Source organism: Fusarium tjaetaba, assembly GCF_013396195.1.
Source record: "Fusarium tjaetaba strain NRRL 66243 chromosome Unknown NRRL66243_c0000125, whole genome shotgun sequence".
Classification (NCBI taxonomy): Eukaryota; Fungi; Ascomycota; class Sordariomycetes; order Hypocreales; family Nectriaceae; genus Fusarium; species Fusarium tjaetaba.
This window is the reverse complement of record NW_023501321.1, coordinates 72,060-86,855: the sequence shown is the minus strand read 5'-3', so window position 1 is coordinate 86,855 and position 14,796 is coordinate 72,060. Positions and strand designations below refer to the sequence as shown.

At 48.3% G+C, this 14,796-nt stretch overlaps 5 protein-coding genes across 5 annotated transcripts; 3 read left to right on the top strand and 2 right to left on the bottom strand.

Annotated features, from left to right (window-relative positions):
- Window positions 1-122: 122 nt before the first annotated feature.
- Window positions 123-1,064, top strand: FTJAE_6451 (uncharacterized protein; the record flags this gene model as incomplete). Its single annotated transcript, XM_037353065.1, has 1 exon — window positions 123-1,064. The coding sequence occupies one exon, from the start codon at window positions 123-125 to the stop codon at window positions 1,062-1,064; it is 942 nt and encodes a 313-aa protein (XP_037206459.1).
- A 995-nt stretch (window positions 1,065-2,059) lies between these two features.
- FTJAE_6450 (uncharacterized protein) lies at window positions 2,060-2,731 on the top strand (the record flags this gene model as incomplete). The annotated part of the gene is made up of 2 exons (XM_037353064.1): window positions 2,060-2,402; window positions 2,454-2,731. The coding sequence occupies 2 exons, from the start codon at window positions 2,060-2,062 to the stop codon at window positions 2,729-2,731; spliced, it is 621 nt and encodes a 206-aa protein (XP_037206458.1).
- A 2,974-nt stretch (window positions 2,732-5,705) lies between these two features.
- On the top strand, window positions 5,706-8,194 carry FTJAE_6449 (ferric reductase Fre2p; the record flags this gene model as incomplete). Its single annotated transcript, XM_037353062.1, has 7 exons — window positions 5,706-5,795; window positions 6,200-6,240; window positions 6,288-6,593; window positions 6,646-6,875; window positions 6,934-6,995; window positions 7,045-7,166; window positions 7,213-8,194. The coding sequence occupies 7 exons, from the start codon at window positions 5,706-5,708 to the stop codon at window positions 8,192-8,194; spliced, it is 1,833 nt and encodes a 610-aa protein (XP_037206457.1).
- A 65-nt stretch (window positions 8,195-8,259) lies between these two features.
- Window positions 8,260-10,533, bottom strand: FTJAE_6448 (heterokaryon incompatibility protein (het-6OR allele); the record flags this gene model as incomplete). The annotated part of the gene is made up of 1 exon (XM_037353061.1): window positions 8,260-10,533. The coding sequence occupies one exon, from the start codon at window positions 10,531-10,533 to the stop codon at window positions 8,260-8,262; it is 2,274 nt and encodes a 757-aa protein (XP_037206456.1).
- Window positions 10,534-11,530: 997 nt separating this feature from the next.
- On the bottom strand, window positions 11,531-14,639 carry FTJAE_6447 (nitrate reductase; the record flags this gene model as incomplete). Its single annotated transcript, XM_037353060.1, has 5 exons — window positions 11,531-12,189; window positions 12,237-13,978; window positions 14,025-14,258; window positions 14,314-14,424; window positions 14,479-14,639. 5 exons carry the CDS (start codon window positions 14,637-14,639, stop codon window positions 11,531-11,533), a joined length of 2,907 nt encoding a protein of 968 aa, XP_037206455.1.
- Between the last annotated feature and the right edge of the window lie 157 nt (window positions 14,640-14,796).

The following is a 14,796-nucleotide window of genomic DNA, read 5'->3' as shown; positions in this document are numbered from 1 at the left end:
ACCTCCACGGATTTCCATTATCTAGATCAAATATGATATAACTCCTCACTTCAGTACAACATTGCGATTATCCCAAGATCATCAATTCACTCCATCGTCATCAAGAAAATACGAGGTTCAGCATGACGCAAATCGGAATCTTCCCCGCTTCTGGAGCCCTTGGCACCAGCACATACACGCATCTTCTCTCCCAAGTCCCAAACGACAAAGTCACGCTCATCAACCGCTACCCCGAAAAGGTCCCCAAGAAATACGTGGAGAATGGAACTACCGTTCGTCAAGCTTCTTACGAGTCTAGCGCCGAAGAGCTCGAGGCTGCTTTTGCAGGGATTAATGTTCTCTTTTTGATCTCATATCCTAGCCATGTTCACGAATACAGGACCAAGGTGCACACTAAAGCACTTGATGCAGCGGTTAAAGCAGGTGTAAAGCATATTTTCTACTCGTCGCTTGGGTTTGCGTCGATTGGTGAGAGTACTACGAGGGCTGAAGTCATGGGTGCTCATCTTGACAGTGAGGCGTATTTGCGAAAGATTGCGAGTGCGAAGGAGGGATTTACGTGGACGAGTATCCGCGAGGGTCTATACAGCGAGTCATTCCCCATCTACACTTCTTTTCTCGACCTCAAGAACCCTCCGTCCAAAGTTCTTATCCCTCACGATGGAAGTGGACCTGGCGTTAGTTGGGTGAAGAGAGATGAACTCGGAGAAGCGACCGCACGTCTCATCGCATCATACGCGAAATCACCACTATCATTCAAATATACCAACCAGATCGTCACCTTGACCGGTCCTAAAACGTGGACATTGTCAGAGACCGTCGAAGTCCTATCGCGCGCCGCAGGAAAAGACTTTAAGATCCAAGAAATCAGCGTAGACGAGTACATCAACCTCCCTCAGATGAAACAATACTTTGGAACAGAGGAGAAAGCGCGGACGTGGGCTACAGCATGGGACGCCATCCGCGCCGGAGAAACCGCTGGTGTAACGAACACGATGAAAGAGATATTGGGAAGGGAGCCGGAGGATTTTGAAAAGACTATTGAGGAATTGGTCAAGAATTAGCGGTCAGGTTGATAAATTGTTGAGGTTGAACAGTGAGGAAATACGAAGGCTGAACTTTTGTGCTACGGTAGAGAGAATGAAATGCATGATGGTTTCTATTTTTAAACTGTGGAGAAGTTAGGCTCTGTGTGACGTGGTCGAGAATTAGATCAGCGCCTCATTTGGATTAGAGTTTTAGCGATGAAATGAATTCATGCGACCCTGTTGAACCAGCCACGAAATGCGTTCTAGAAAAGTCTCAGAGATTAAAACAACATTCCAGCTGACTTATTAGCTACTCCGTAGCTTGCCATAGCGGTTGTGCTGTAGGCAAATGATCCTTCATCCACTTCCGTTCCGCTAGCCGTAGTGAGTGGATCTCGCATCGATCTCGGCCTACGTCAGTGGGTATTAATAGCCCATAGCAGCATCTAGTTTGTTCTGTTTATTCAATGCAGGGATATATTTCTACTGGCACGTTACAGGCGATCCTCGGCACATATGCCGTGCTTTACGAGATGGAAACCCATCATGTGTTCTCGATCTCGTATCGGGGAGGCAGTGAAGTGGCGATGTTTCTTGTTTTCAGCTAGCCTCAAAAACCTTTGGCTGGTAAAAAGAGGTGCCAAAAATAACTAGGCTAAAAAGCTACCTAAACCTTTTTGTCATTTAGACTAGAAGCCTAAGTTTTCTGGCGGAAGAATTTCTATGTGAAACAGTCCGAAAGACCCGATAGTTTGTTGTAATTGGATGTAACCGTAGGTGACATTAAAGGGCCAAGTTCACGACAGGGGTATATCGTCCCCCATTGAAATGATGTCAATAACTGCCGTTACACTCCTCATTCGTCAAAAGATCAACTGAAGATCCCTTGGGACCTCGTATTCACATTTATATAAGTCCTTGTCCTAATCACTTCTTTCCATCTACCATTCTCACACCAATCTATCATCCATCTGAACATCCAACATCCAGCCACCAAACAAAACAAAACAAAACACCAAACATCAATCAAAATGCAGTTCAAGACTCTCTTCGCCGCCTCCCTCCTCGGCCTCGCTGCCGCCGCCCCTGCAGAGGAGTGCAGCAGCACCAAGACCAGCCCCGCCAAGTCCGGCAACTCTCCCGTGCCCAAGACCTTCGGCCTCGTCGCCCTGCGCTCCGCCAGCCCTATCCACTTCACACACTTCAGCGCCACTGAGAACGGCTTCTTGCTTGGTCTTCCAGCGGATAAGCAGAACGCTACATGCTCTGGCAAGTCTGATGGATCAGCTGTCTTCCGTCTGAGCGAGGGTGAGCTGTACTTGTACAACACCGGCAAGAAGCAGCAGCGCGCTTACACTGATCGCTCTGGAATGGGTAAGTTCTCACTTTACACTTGTTAATTGAATTGTTGCTAATATGGTATAGGCCAAGGTGTTCTTCAGTACGCTACTGAAACTAAGAACCCTCTCCCCGACTCGTTCGAGACTAAGGGCTGGAAGATTGACAAGTCTGGAAACCTCAACTTTGATAACGCTAGCGGCTTTACTGCCTGCCGCGACGGCCCTGATGGTTCTTGGACAGTTTGGATTGCTACTGGAGCGACTCACCCTGGAAACACTGACGCCGAGTGTCTTGGCTTCAACGCCCGTGTTGCTGAGATTGAGCACCCTACCAGCTGCTTTTACTCCGAGTACTCTTCTTAAACCGAAGCTTGGATGATTATATGTATATAGATTTAGCGTGTATGACTTTCTTGTAAACTGAGATTATATTTATTACGTACTGGAAAATCGCGTCTATATAGAGGCCAAAATGCTTTATACTCACAATCACTTATCACACATATCCCGAGGGATAGCTAACAATTTAATGATGATCGGATATAGCAATGTCGCCTCTCCTTCCAAACACACACCACTAGTGGTATCAATGGTTCCTTCTCTTGCTTCAAGCAATGGATGCATGCCATCTGGCTGTGAGAGGTCCTTTTGTTGACTTGCTTTCATCAAGCCCTCACAGTCACAGTCACAGCAGCGGCACTGAGCTTCGAGGCCATCACAGACGGTGGAGCATTGATTGTAGTGCATGCAAGATAGCCTTCTTCTTGTACGTGAAGAAATAGCCTCTGGGCTTCGGCAGCCCATAGTTATTTAACTCGACCGAATGTGGAGAGTGCACTCTATGTGAAAGTTTCACGAGATATTGGATGTTCCAGAACCGGAATCTTATGTGATCGGTACAAAAACTTTGGCAGACTGTCTAAAATTAGTGTTTGCAAATGAAAAAGTCTATTATAAAAAGCCACCCGGTGGCTATATAAATAATGCTAGTTACAAGATTACCTCTATTCTCTTTTTCATCTTCCATATTTTATACATGTCTTGCTAAAAGTCTCCAGAATGGCTACCGAGAAATATTTCAGGCTCCAGCATCATCACACGTTGCCATGGGCTTTACGACAGCTATATCGCTTTCGACCGAGAACTGACACATCTAAGGTCCCATTTTTTGACGACAAAGAATCTGGGTCTTGTGTGCAGGCCGCGTCCGGACAAGAGCACAGTGAGACAACGACGTCTCTTCGACCCCAGGAGCCTCAACATTTCCCGATACAGACTTCTTCACTGCTGCGCCTCCCGCGCGAGCTACTACTTCAGATCATAGCCCTTTTACCGCATAGCTCTCTTTACATGATCCACCAAACCTGTGGCATCTTGCGTCATCTGTTGGGCGGTTTTGAGTTCAAATCCTTTCGACTGGAAATGCTGCGGAGCAGTGAGGAAGAATACTGCATTACGGAAGCCGGATTCAACGAGCTATATATAGCCAAAAGGCTGCTCCTCCGTGGATCTCTGTGTAGTCCTTGCAGTAAGCTCTTAGACTCTGGCGAGCTTGAAGAAAGACTTAGATAGCTCTGGTGTCCAGTCTCTTGCACTGAATGCAACGAACGCCATCCAGAGTTTATATTCCCTCAAGGGCGGCGGACTCAAGGGCAGCGGATAAAAAAGCGCTGTGTCGAGCTCCTGGGTCACTTTGCGGTTTGCGAACACCTCAAAGTGTCGGGTAAGTGGCTACAGCTCAAGATACCCGGGCAAGAGAGACTGGAGCGAGGGGAGCAGGTGATCACGTGCGAACATCCTGATCACATCTCAGCCTACGACAAATATGGCGATTCATTAAGCTGCCACATATTTCAGCCATGTATCGTATACTTTTCTACTCCAACAGGTGCGCGAAGCAAACACGTCAGATCCTTTCCTATGATAAAATTTCATCGTAAACAAGATCTCGACATAAGGAAGTTGAGGTCGTTTCTGTTGAAGCGACTACAAGAATTGGACGGCCATGGGCTATGCCAACATGCCTATGGTCAACTCGAATCCATCACATCGTTTGTGACCCTAGGAAAACCTCGGTGTCCTTCCAATGGACGGAGTTGGTGCTATGACTATCAATGCCCTGATTGCACCTACGCTTGTAAACATTGCGGAGAACGATACCGCTGGGTTTGGGAAAAAGATTGTCTCATACTTCGCATTCGGTCGGAGAAGTGTTATTTGTCCCCACATTCCATCGACTGGCTCTCAAACCTCAGTTTCGAAACTGATAAGCACCCTATTTTCAACAAGAATACCGAGAATGTATTATGGTGCTCCAATCCTGGTTGTGGTACAGGCCGTGGAGAACGATGGTTGTTAACGGTGGAAATCTGGAAGAGACTCATAATATCCCCTTACTGGCAAGAAAACGAGCCTGAGTTTAATGGCAAGATTTCCCTGAACAGGCTGCATTTAACACTGGAATATCAGACTTTTCAGGATATAGTAAACCATCGTGGAGCATGGAGGATACAGGGCAGATCCATAACAGGATCACCAATCGTATAGGAGTCTAAAAGTAGCAGATAATAACGCCTTTTATATTACGTTCTATTCCCACGGGCAAGAAGATCTCTCCTCGTGTGTTAAGAACCCATCAGCTCTCGCTTCGAGAGTATCCAGCCCGACATCGACCTAGCAACGCAACGGGTGACAACGACCTCACAGATGCGACACTGCACTCAAGGTCTGCAATGCAGGAACTAATCTCATGTCTTCTGATAATCGATCAGCGTGCGAAAATGGTCCCCCGCAGCCATTCTCTTCTCCGGTCGCCCTTCCACCTTGCGTCGGTATCTTCTTCAATCTCAACCTCCTTTACTAAAGCTCAAAATGACAGATAGTCCGGACCTCACTGGCCAAGACCCCGACCACGAAGCCGACAACAATGTTCCACGCGATGTCGACTATTCTTGGAATTGTGTGTCATTTGCAGTTGACACTTGTGACTGAGAGCTTAATTCAGCAGAAAGAACTTAGTAAACAGAGCTATTCCTAATGGGTGTAGCGCAGTGGGCAAAATCAGATCATGGGCTTAGGGAGTAAGAAAATTCGATACGCAAACAGAGAGTGCTAAAATAAACTTTGCATAAAATCCTCTAAACTTAGACTAAAATTACCTGAATCTTTTTGTCCCTTAGGGCTAGGATCCTGAATTTTCTTCCGTGGCATGCAAAGCCCCACCACCCCCACCCCACGTGATGCTTTGCTCTTATCTGATCAAGCTTTTAGATCTGATAAACTGCTCAACTTAAACCCCTGCCTCTCCCCATCCTGAATCAGCCCCGACAGCGGCGCCATGAAATTCGCAGCTCCTCTGAGCGCGCTGCTCATCAACCTCTCGCTATGGGCGCTCTGTCTTGCCGCAGAGGACAGATCTCCAGAGCGGGTATGCTACGACGCGTGTTTCGCGTGCCTAAAGCCCGTGCATTTCGACGACGTGCTCCGGAACCAAACGGGTTTTACGAGGACCTGCTACAGCCCCAGAGCGATACTGTCGCTGTATCTATGTCTTGATGTGTATTGCACGCCTGGCGCGGTGGATGTTGGGCTGGGGTCGTATAATGAGACGTGTCGGGAGAAGGCGCATATTGTCTTACCGCCGTTTGACGTGATTTCGAATTATACGGCTGAGGATGTTGAGAGGGCGAGGAGGTTTGAGCGGAATGAGACGGATGAGGGGGTTTTGTTTAGGGAGGTTGTTGTTCCTTCTGAGCATTGGTTTGGGATCTGGTGGGATACTTTGGTAGGTAATTTGAGAGTGAAGGTTGAACGGGACTGATTGTGATGCAGGACTCTGTGGCGTATACGTACACTTACCATGACGTCTACGGGTATGAAAAACTTCACATATGCCAATAAGAATGCTGACAATTGATAGGCGCGCTATGATTACGTTCTGGATCGTCGTTGTAGCTATCGGCGTTTTGAACCATGCTATTCTTCATATCGCCAATCTACAGATAACTCGCAACTATTCTCCAAAGTCCGGCAGCCGACTCCAGAACCTTTACAGTTGGGCACTCAACCGAATCACAGTCCCGGCTTTTATGGGAGACCGATGCGCACAGAAAGTCGGTTGGGGAACTGTCCCTCCTCAAATACAGTCCTGGACCTTGATTGCTTTCCTCCTCCTCAACATCGCCTTGAGCATACTTGGATACAAAATCGTGCCAGTGAATATGTAGTAAGTACCAGTAAACCTTGGATCACATCGCTTGGGACTTACACGGTGGCAGCTTTCCATCAACAGCGAAACAGCTTCTTCGATATGTCTCGGACCGCACGGGCATCATATCGTGGGCCAATTTCCCGGTTATCTGGTTGTTCGGAATGAGGAATAACCTCCTAATGTGGTTGACTGGATGGGACTTTGGAACGTATAACAACTTTCACCGCTGGGTTGCGCGAATCGCGACTCTTCAGGCGATTGTCCACTCCATTGGGTATACCTGGTTAATTGTCTTGGGTTAGTAACTTCGTTATACCTCTTGCTCTGGACTTTTCTCATGCTAACTTTGCGACAGAGGGAGGCTGGGAGTATTATCTATTCTGGTGGAACTATATGTTCTGGTGGGTTGGTGAAGTGGTATGTTTTCTCCCGTCGTCTGCTTGCACATTCATCTTAACAAGCCTAGGCAACGATCGTCATGTCTCTTCTCGTCGGAGCATCCTTTTACTGGATCCGACGTCAGCAGTACGAACTGTTCTTGGTCGTACACATCATCATGTCAATCATCCTCCTCATCACCATGCTTGCGTAAGTCTTGCCCTCCCACCACTCCCAGACTTGTCTAACAAATCAGCCACGTCTCCATCTTCCAAGGCGAATACGACGTATTCTTCTGGGTCCCCTGCTTCATCTGGGTCGGTGATCGCGTCATCCGGGCTCTTCGAATAGCCGCTTTCAATCCAAAGCTCTGGGATACTTGGGCAACTTCCATTTATCATCCGTCTTCCAACATTGTTAGGCTTGTCGTTCCGTGGTCAAGCAGTCTGTATAAACCAGCCCCGGGAACGTTCTTCTACATCCATGTTCTCAACGGACCTCGATGCTGGGAAAGTCACCCCTTCACCGTGGCAATGGTAAAAGATGAAGGGGAACGTGGTTCGAAGCTCCTTGGCGAGCAAGCTCCTCTACTCGACGGCACTATCGCTGAGCAAAGCCCTGATCCCGTTGACTCACAGGATATACTCAGTGACTCTCGCACAATGACATTCTTGATCCGTCCATATGACGGCTTCACCTCCAGACTCCGAGACACTGCGTCAGCAGTCTGGCCCAAAAATGTCCCTCAACGAGTTCTCATCGACGGTCCCTACGGACATACTCGTCCCCTCCATCTCTTTGATAACGTAACATTTATAGTCGGCGGCAGCGGCATCGTCGTTCCCCTATCATATCTCCAACTCCTCACCGGCCCAACAACCCCTCGCTCCGTCAAAATCCACTGGGCCGTTCGCGAACCTGCTTTCGCACTCGACGTCCTACAAACCGACATCGATGATGCATTAGGGAGCACGAATCTCAGCGTCGAGATACATCTTACAACACATACACCTCAAGATGAACTGAGCGAGTGGCCATCGCAGGTTACGTTACGAAAAGGAAGGATAGATGCTTCGGATGTGGTGAGGAGGAGAAGTGAAGAGGTGATGAGCGAGAGCCTTGCGGTTGTGGCGTGTGGACCGGCGCAGATGGCGGATGATGCGAGAAAGACGGTTGCTGATTTGTTACGAAATGGAGTTATGAGGGTAGAGTATTTTGAGGAGAGCTTTCAGTGGTGATAGAATACATTTGGGCTTTAGACTTTACATAGATATGTTCATGATACTCATTATGCTACTCGTCTTCAATAAATCGTGATGTCTACGAGTTCATCCTCCTTAGCTGTTACCTCGCCATACATAACGCCATGCGTATAACATTCCCCTATGAGCTTCCAACCGCCGTTGGATTCTCTCAGTATAAGTGGTGTATTGCAACCCATCAAGAGTACAATCCTGTCGTTGACCTCAGCCGCACAAGTTCCCAATCCCATTCTTCCATTCTTCGTCCCAAACAACCTCCTCCACGCCATCGCATTAATCGCCCACGACAAAGCCTCCCGCTGCGTCTCAGTCGAATTGTAGTAGTTATCGCCAATAGTCATCCTTAGTTTCGTGAGCCATTTGTTGTACCCAAATATTAACTGTTCCAGGGTGTAACCGCATAGACGAACATGTTGATTTCGTGCCATAAAGTCATTCAGCCCGAACCCGTATGTGTATACACCAGCAATGCCTCTTTGCCATAGTTTGTGATCGAGAAGCCACGAGTAGCTCTCTGGTGCACGACCGCTCTCTTCTGCAATTGTATCAGTCACTATGGTCCGCCAGAGTGCCTCCCTTGTAGCTTCTAAATCTCCGTAGATGTTGCAGTTCGAGGCGAAAGTGTTGTCTGGATAGCGACTATCACATTCGTCCACGTGAAATGCGCAAAGTGAAGTGATGGTATCTATAACAATACCCTTGACAGTGAGAGCCAGATGCGTAATTGTTGGCCTCGACATCGCGGAACCAATATTTCTGTCCGCATTGTACATTCCTCGAAGTTGTGCAGTTGGTGCCGGCGAGCAGGACCAACATATCGCCCAGGAGGGAAGGTGATGCTCGCAAGGTGTCCCAACAGGAGTCTTGTCCTGCAGCCTCGTAACAGTATCAAGCATGGATAGTAAAACTGGTGCGATAGAACGGGTTCGCACAGGTGGAGGCAGATTGTCAGAGGTTCTCTTGAACGGAACATACCCACCATGGACAGACGCTAGGCGGAGAATGTTCAGGTCCCCTTTTGACAAGAGCTCCTCTGTAAAGTTGGTGTAGATGGTTGATAGTGAGAGTTTGTAATCCGGCTCGATATGAACTCTCTCGGCGATGGCTCTGATACCAAGAATACCGTAAACCCTGTCCTTCTCCTCCGTAACGAGGGCATCACGCGCAAGATTCAGTGCCCGCACAAGTTCCCTCCATTCAGTTGATGTAGACCCGAGTCTTTGGTTGTGTTGGATCTTCGTCATGGTCAGATGAATCTTCCACATTCGTTCCGGCGCCCAAGTCCTTTCATGCAGGAGTCTGTCTCGAGCAAATTCAAACGACCATGCTGGTAAAATCCGTGGTTGAACCGTTTCGAGAATCTCGCGACCGAATCTTGACTCGTCGGCAGCTATTGTGCCGACAGCTTTGTAGAGATCATCCCACGAGATACAACTGTTTCCGCAGAGAACAGGACTGTTCATGTTGCCCATTGCGACTTCTTGGACTATCCACATTCGGCGCCAGTATGGCCTTGTGAAGAAGTGAAATAGCGCTCTGTAAACGTCTTTCTTCATCGGACTTTTGTATCTGGGCCACATAATGACCAGAGGCCGCAAGTCAACCGAGAACACTTCGGAGTAGAAGTTATCCATTGGTTTGTCTAGCTCAGACTCACGGGCTAGCCAGTACAGCGCAGATATAGCGAGTGAGCTATCATGCTCTTCGGGGCCTAGCCATATGACTACCTGCCACGCTGACTGGTAAATATCACGCATTCGAGTGACCTGCTGACTGCGCTCGTCAAGGTCAGCCTGATTGATACAGATTGCATCGATCCAGACTTTGAACCCTTGTCGAATTCTCGCGCTTCGACTAAGTTGCATCAGAGCAAAGTACAAGTTTGGTCCAACTTCGAAAGCAACGCCGTCAACCGTGATGAGATACGCAGGCTCTCCTTCTTCTCTCTTTGGATATCCCCATACGTATGATAAAGCGACAAAATCGCCCCATTCGTATCGCCACGGTAGATCATTTTCAGCAGCGAGCACTTCTCTAGTCGTAGGGCGTGTGTTACCTTCGCTTGCATGCGGATCCTTCCCGTTTTTGAAGAGTGCATCGGTGTCGAGTGCCACAGAAAGCTCAGGCCAGGTTCGTCCGGCCCCCTTAGAATGCTGGGAGGACGATTTCGTTCCCGTGTGCGACAAAGTGACCTGTTCAAGTGAGCATATTATCGGATAGCGTTCCGCAGTGCTGGTTATGTCCTCAGCAGGCTCGATCTTCAGAACGCGGATCTCGTCACCGTGCAAGGGGAGATACAAGAAAGGCGATGCCATCCCGGATCATTGTAAGAGAAAACATGTGAAAACATGAACATCCATGTCTTGTTCCCCATGATGTTGTCCGCCTGTCAGGCCTCGGCGCTTAAAATGGAGTCGAGATAGCGAATCGGAAAGACGCCTTGGATCCCTGTCAGATTGTTGGTAGATCAGTCGATACGACACATCGCCATCTATCAATCCTGTCTGTATTCTATAGCTCGGAGAGTTGTGCCGATGGCAAAGATAATGGTTAAACGTCTTGTGAATTAACTCAACTATACACAACCCAGTGAAGTACGAAGCTAGGTAATGATGAAAATACTGCTTAAGATATAGAGCTCAAGTCGTGAAATTGACAACAGTAAACTATCCCGGCACCACCAAAAGAAGGAAATAAAAAAAAGAAAGGGGCATCTAATCAGAGGGGAATGAAGCAACACTTGATAGGTATGGGGCAGGGAATAATAAAGCAGAACCGCCCACGACACCAGCCGTCGCAGTCTTCACCGCCTCTTAGACTGAGCTCAGGTTCCAGGTTTCCTTGAGGCCGATGTGCATCTAAACATACGAATTATTAGCTCTTAGAACACTCTTAAACTTGGGATATCGCCAAAACATACCAGTCAGTTGGTCTGCTCGCGGTTGAACCATTTCCATGGACTCGGGAGTATATCCTTGGTGATTAATACCCGCAGGCTGAGCAATGGGCTGAGGTTCTGAGACTGAAGACATGTTGCCTGGAGATATAATAATGATATAAATGATGTTGAATGACACTGGAAGTAATGGGATACCAAGACTCTTGTTATGACAGAAAGAAGAATGTCCCGGCGCCTTGGCTTTGGGCCCACGACCCATTTTTACCAGCTGGCTGGGCCCATCGCTTATCTGCCCGAAAACTTGGAAGTGAGACTCATGGCGTCACCATATGATCGCTATAGCAGACTAACTTGACCTCATAAAACGCTTACACCCGCATCATATCCATCCACTAGAGCCCCCAAGCGCGTAACTAGTCGACTTTGCAGGGCACTAGAAGCGCCTGAGGTGCCCTAACCTTGATCTGCGTCGTCACCCAATCCTGCATCCTCTTAACCTGCGAGATCGCATACAGCACCGCCTGGAAGAACTCCTCATCCCAAATCGCTTGACTAACAGGGTTCAGCGCTTCTAGCCCAACGCGCAGATGAGCCAAGTACACCTGGAGACTTCGCAGCGCTTCTAAAACTTGTAGTTGACTTGGTGTATCATCGCTCTTTGGGAATAATGAGTCGCGCAGTGTGTGAGCAGCATGTCTACCACGAGCTTGGTTCTCACCAAACTTATCAACGTGCGGTTTGAGACGTTTGGTAGTGTCTTTGGTGATTTGGATGAGGATGCGAACGCCCGAGTGGGCTTCGGAATCGGCTACTAGATGGTCTAGTAATTGTTCTGTTATGTCGCGTAGGAGGAGAATTGATTCGTAGGTCTCGCCTAGCCAAGTCTCTAATTGACGCTCACGATTGCTGAGATCACTCTCTGTGACGTTCGAAGTCGCAGCATCGTTCTTTGATACTTTCGATAAGGCTTCGGATTGCCGCTCTTTTGCCGATGGGTGGTCGCCTGAGACTTTCGTGATGGAGATTGCACCAGATTTGAAGGTCGGTTGCTTAGATATGGGGTCCCATTCAGCTAGAATCGTCAGTAGAGACTTCATGATTCGGGAAAAAGGGACATACTGATCGTAAGCTCGTTTGCGGCTCGTGCTCTTCCATCCTTTGTGTCCCAATACCCGAAATGGAACGGGATGAATGCCTGGCCTTGTGAAATCTTGCCAACCTTTACCTTCATCTCAACTTCACCTCGTCTGGATTTGATTGCAACCATGTCTCCAGTCTTCACATCAAACTTTTCAGCATCCTTCTCAGATATGCGAATCTCAGGTTCAGGGCACGCTTTCTGAAGTGCAGTTCTTCCTGTCTTGGTTCTGGTATGAAAGTGATAAACATTCCGTCCTGTCGAAAGCCTCAAAGGATACTCTTCATCTGGATCTTCATATGGAGGCACGTAGTCGCACGACTTGAGGATTGCACGGCCAGCTGGTCTGAGTTCCTTGTAGTATTCCTCAGAGTATGGAACTCCAGTCTGTAGATCATGACCATAGCTCTCGCAGTAGTCTATATCCGTGAAGAAGACACCGTCGTCGAAGAGTCGCTCTTTGCCAGCTGGGTACTGATCATTGCAGGGCCACTGGATTCCGGAGCCGCCTGTAAGCTTCGCATAAGACATGCCAGTGTAATCACAAGGCCTGCCCGCAGACAGACGCTTCCATGCCTCAAAAACCTCTTCTGGCTGTGTCCACGGCGTGAGAGGGCCGTCTTCTTTGTTCTTAAAACCCATGCGACGGCTGTAGTCAAGAAAGATTTCAAGATCTGGCTTCGCCTCTCCAGGTGGTTCGACGGCTTTGTGAGATAGATGCACCGTTCGGTCAACATTCGTGAAGCATCCTGTCTTCTCTCCCCACTGGGCAGCTGGAAGAACAACATCGGCGATAGAAGCCGTCTCAGTCATGTAAATATACTGACAAATGGCAAACAGTTCCGGTCGGGTAAAGATGTCCCGGACTTTGGGGAGGTTGGGCAAGCTGACAAGGGGGTTCGTTCCAGAGACCCAAACCATCCGAATAGAGCCCTTTTCCATAAACGTCAACATGTTATGGATATGAGTAGGTTCATTCCAATGCGGCACCTGGATGTTATTGATATTCCAAAGGTCTGCCAGTTCTTGCATGTGCTTTGCGTTCTGGTGGTTTCGGAACCCAGGGAACTCGCCATCGCAACCAGTCTCGCGGTTATTCTGCGCAGTTGGCTGACCGTTCATCTGAAAGATACCACTTCCTGCTTTGCCTATTAAACCACGAAGAAGATGTATGTTGTTGATCTGGCAGGCACTTGCTGTAGCTTGGTTCGACTGATAGACACCCTGGAGAGCTGAAGAGAGAAGACTTGGTGTTTGACCGAGGATACTGGCGGCTTCTTCGATCTTGCTGGCTGGGACACCAGTGATTTCTGAAACTCTCTCGGAGTTGTAGCCTTCAACTGCGCTCTTGAGATCTTGAAGACCGACGACATGCTTTGAGACATAGTCTTCATTGATCCAGCCGTTCTTGAACATAAGATGCTGGATACCATTCAGCAGCGCGAGATTGGTACCAATCTTTGGGGCCAAGTGCAGTGTAGCTTTGGAAGCACTCTCGCTATATCTCGGATCCACCACGATCAGCTTTGGTGGAGTAGGACCCGCCAGTCGATCAAGGACTCTCGACCAAAGAACAGTTTGGGTAGCTGCCATGTTGTGCCCTACCATGAAGAGACAGTCAGTATAGTCGATATCAGTGTAAGAACCAGGCTGTCCATCAGACCCAAACGACTCCCTCATTGAAGCTGCCGCAGTGGCAGTACAGAGCCTAGTATTTCCGTCCCTGAGGGTCATCAGAATATGATCTCTTTAATAGTAGAGAAACTTACATATGAAGCGTGTTTAGTCCAGCTTTTCCAATCAAAGCAAGAACATAGTATTCTTCAAGGAATAGCTGGCCGCTGGTGTAGAAAGCGATGCTATGGGCTGTGAGCTTCTCAACGAGCAGTTTTGACTTTTCGACAATGAGATCCATGGCCTCATCCCAAGTTGCACGCTCAAGCTTGCCGTTTCGACGGATCATGGGATGAGTAAGACGCTCCTTGCTGTTAATAGCTTTCCAACTAAACATCAAAGATTAGTTATATGAATACAAGGTTCCCGCATGTTGACACTTACCCATTGAGTCCCTTCGGACCCAGTCTTCCTTTATTGACGCGGTCGGTAGCACGGCCTCTCACACCGACTACCTTGCCATCCTTGACACCAATGTCGAGCCCACAGCCATTACTAGTCATTTTATGTTAGAAAAGTTGTCAAACATATCTGTAGCTAGTTTCTTACCTGCACAGCACACATGCACTCTGCACCCATTTCTCCGGCTCCTCATCACAAGCATGATCAACCCTGGTAGGCCACTGATTAATATACGGTGTTCTCGGACCCCAAATATCTTCAAATGAGTCTCGCGAGCATAGCGCGGGAGCGTCTTTGCAAGGATCCATCTTGATGCCAAACTATAAGCTGCTCGCCCAAGTTGTTACAGGTAGATGAACCTCGAAATAAATCGTTAAAAGTCCCTGGGCGGTCACAAGGTACCCAGAATATTTGTTATGCGGCCTAAATGACTGGCTTTACCGACATATTGGTACCGAGGATAAT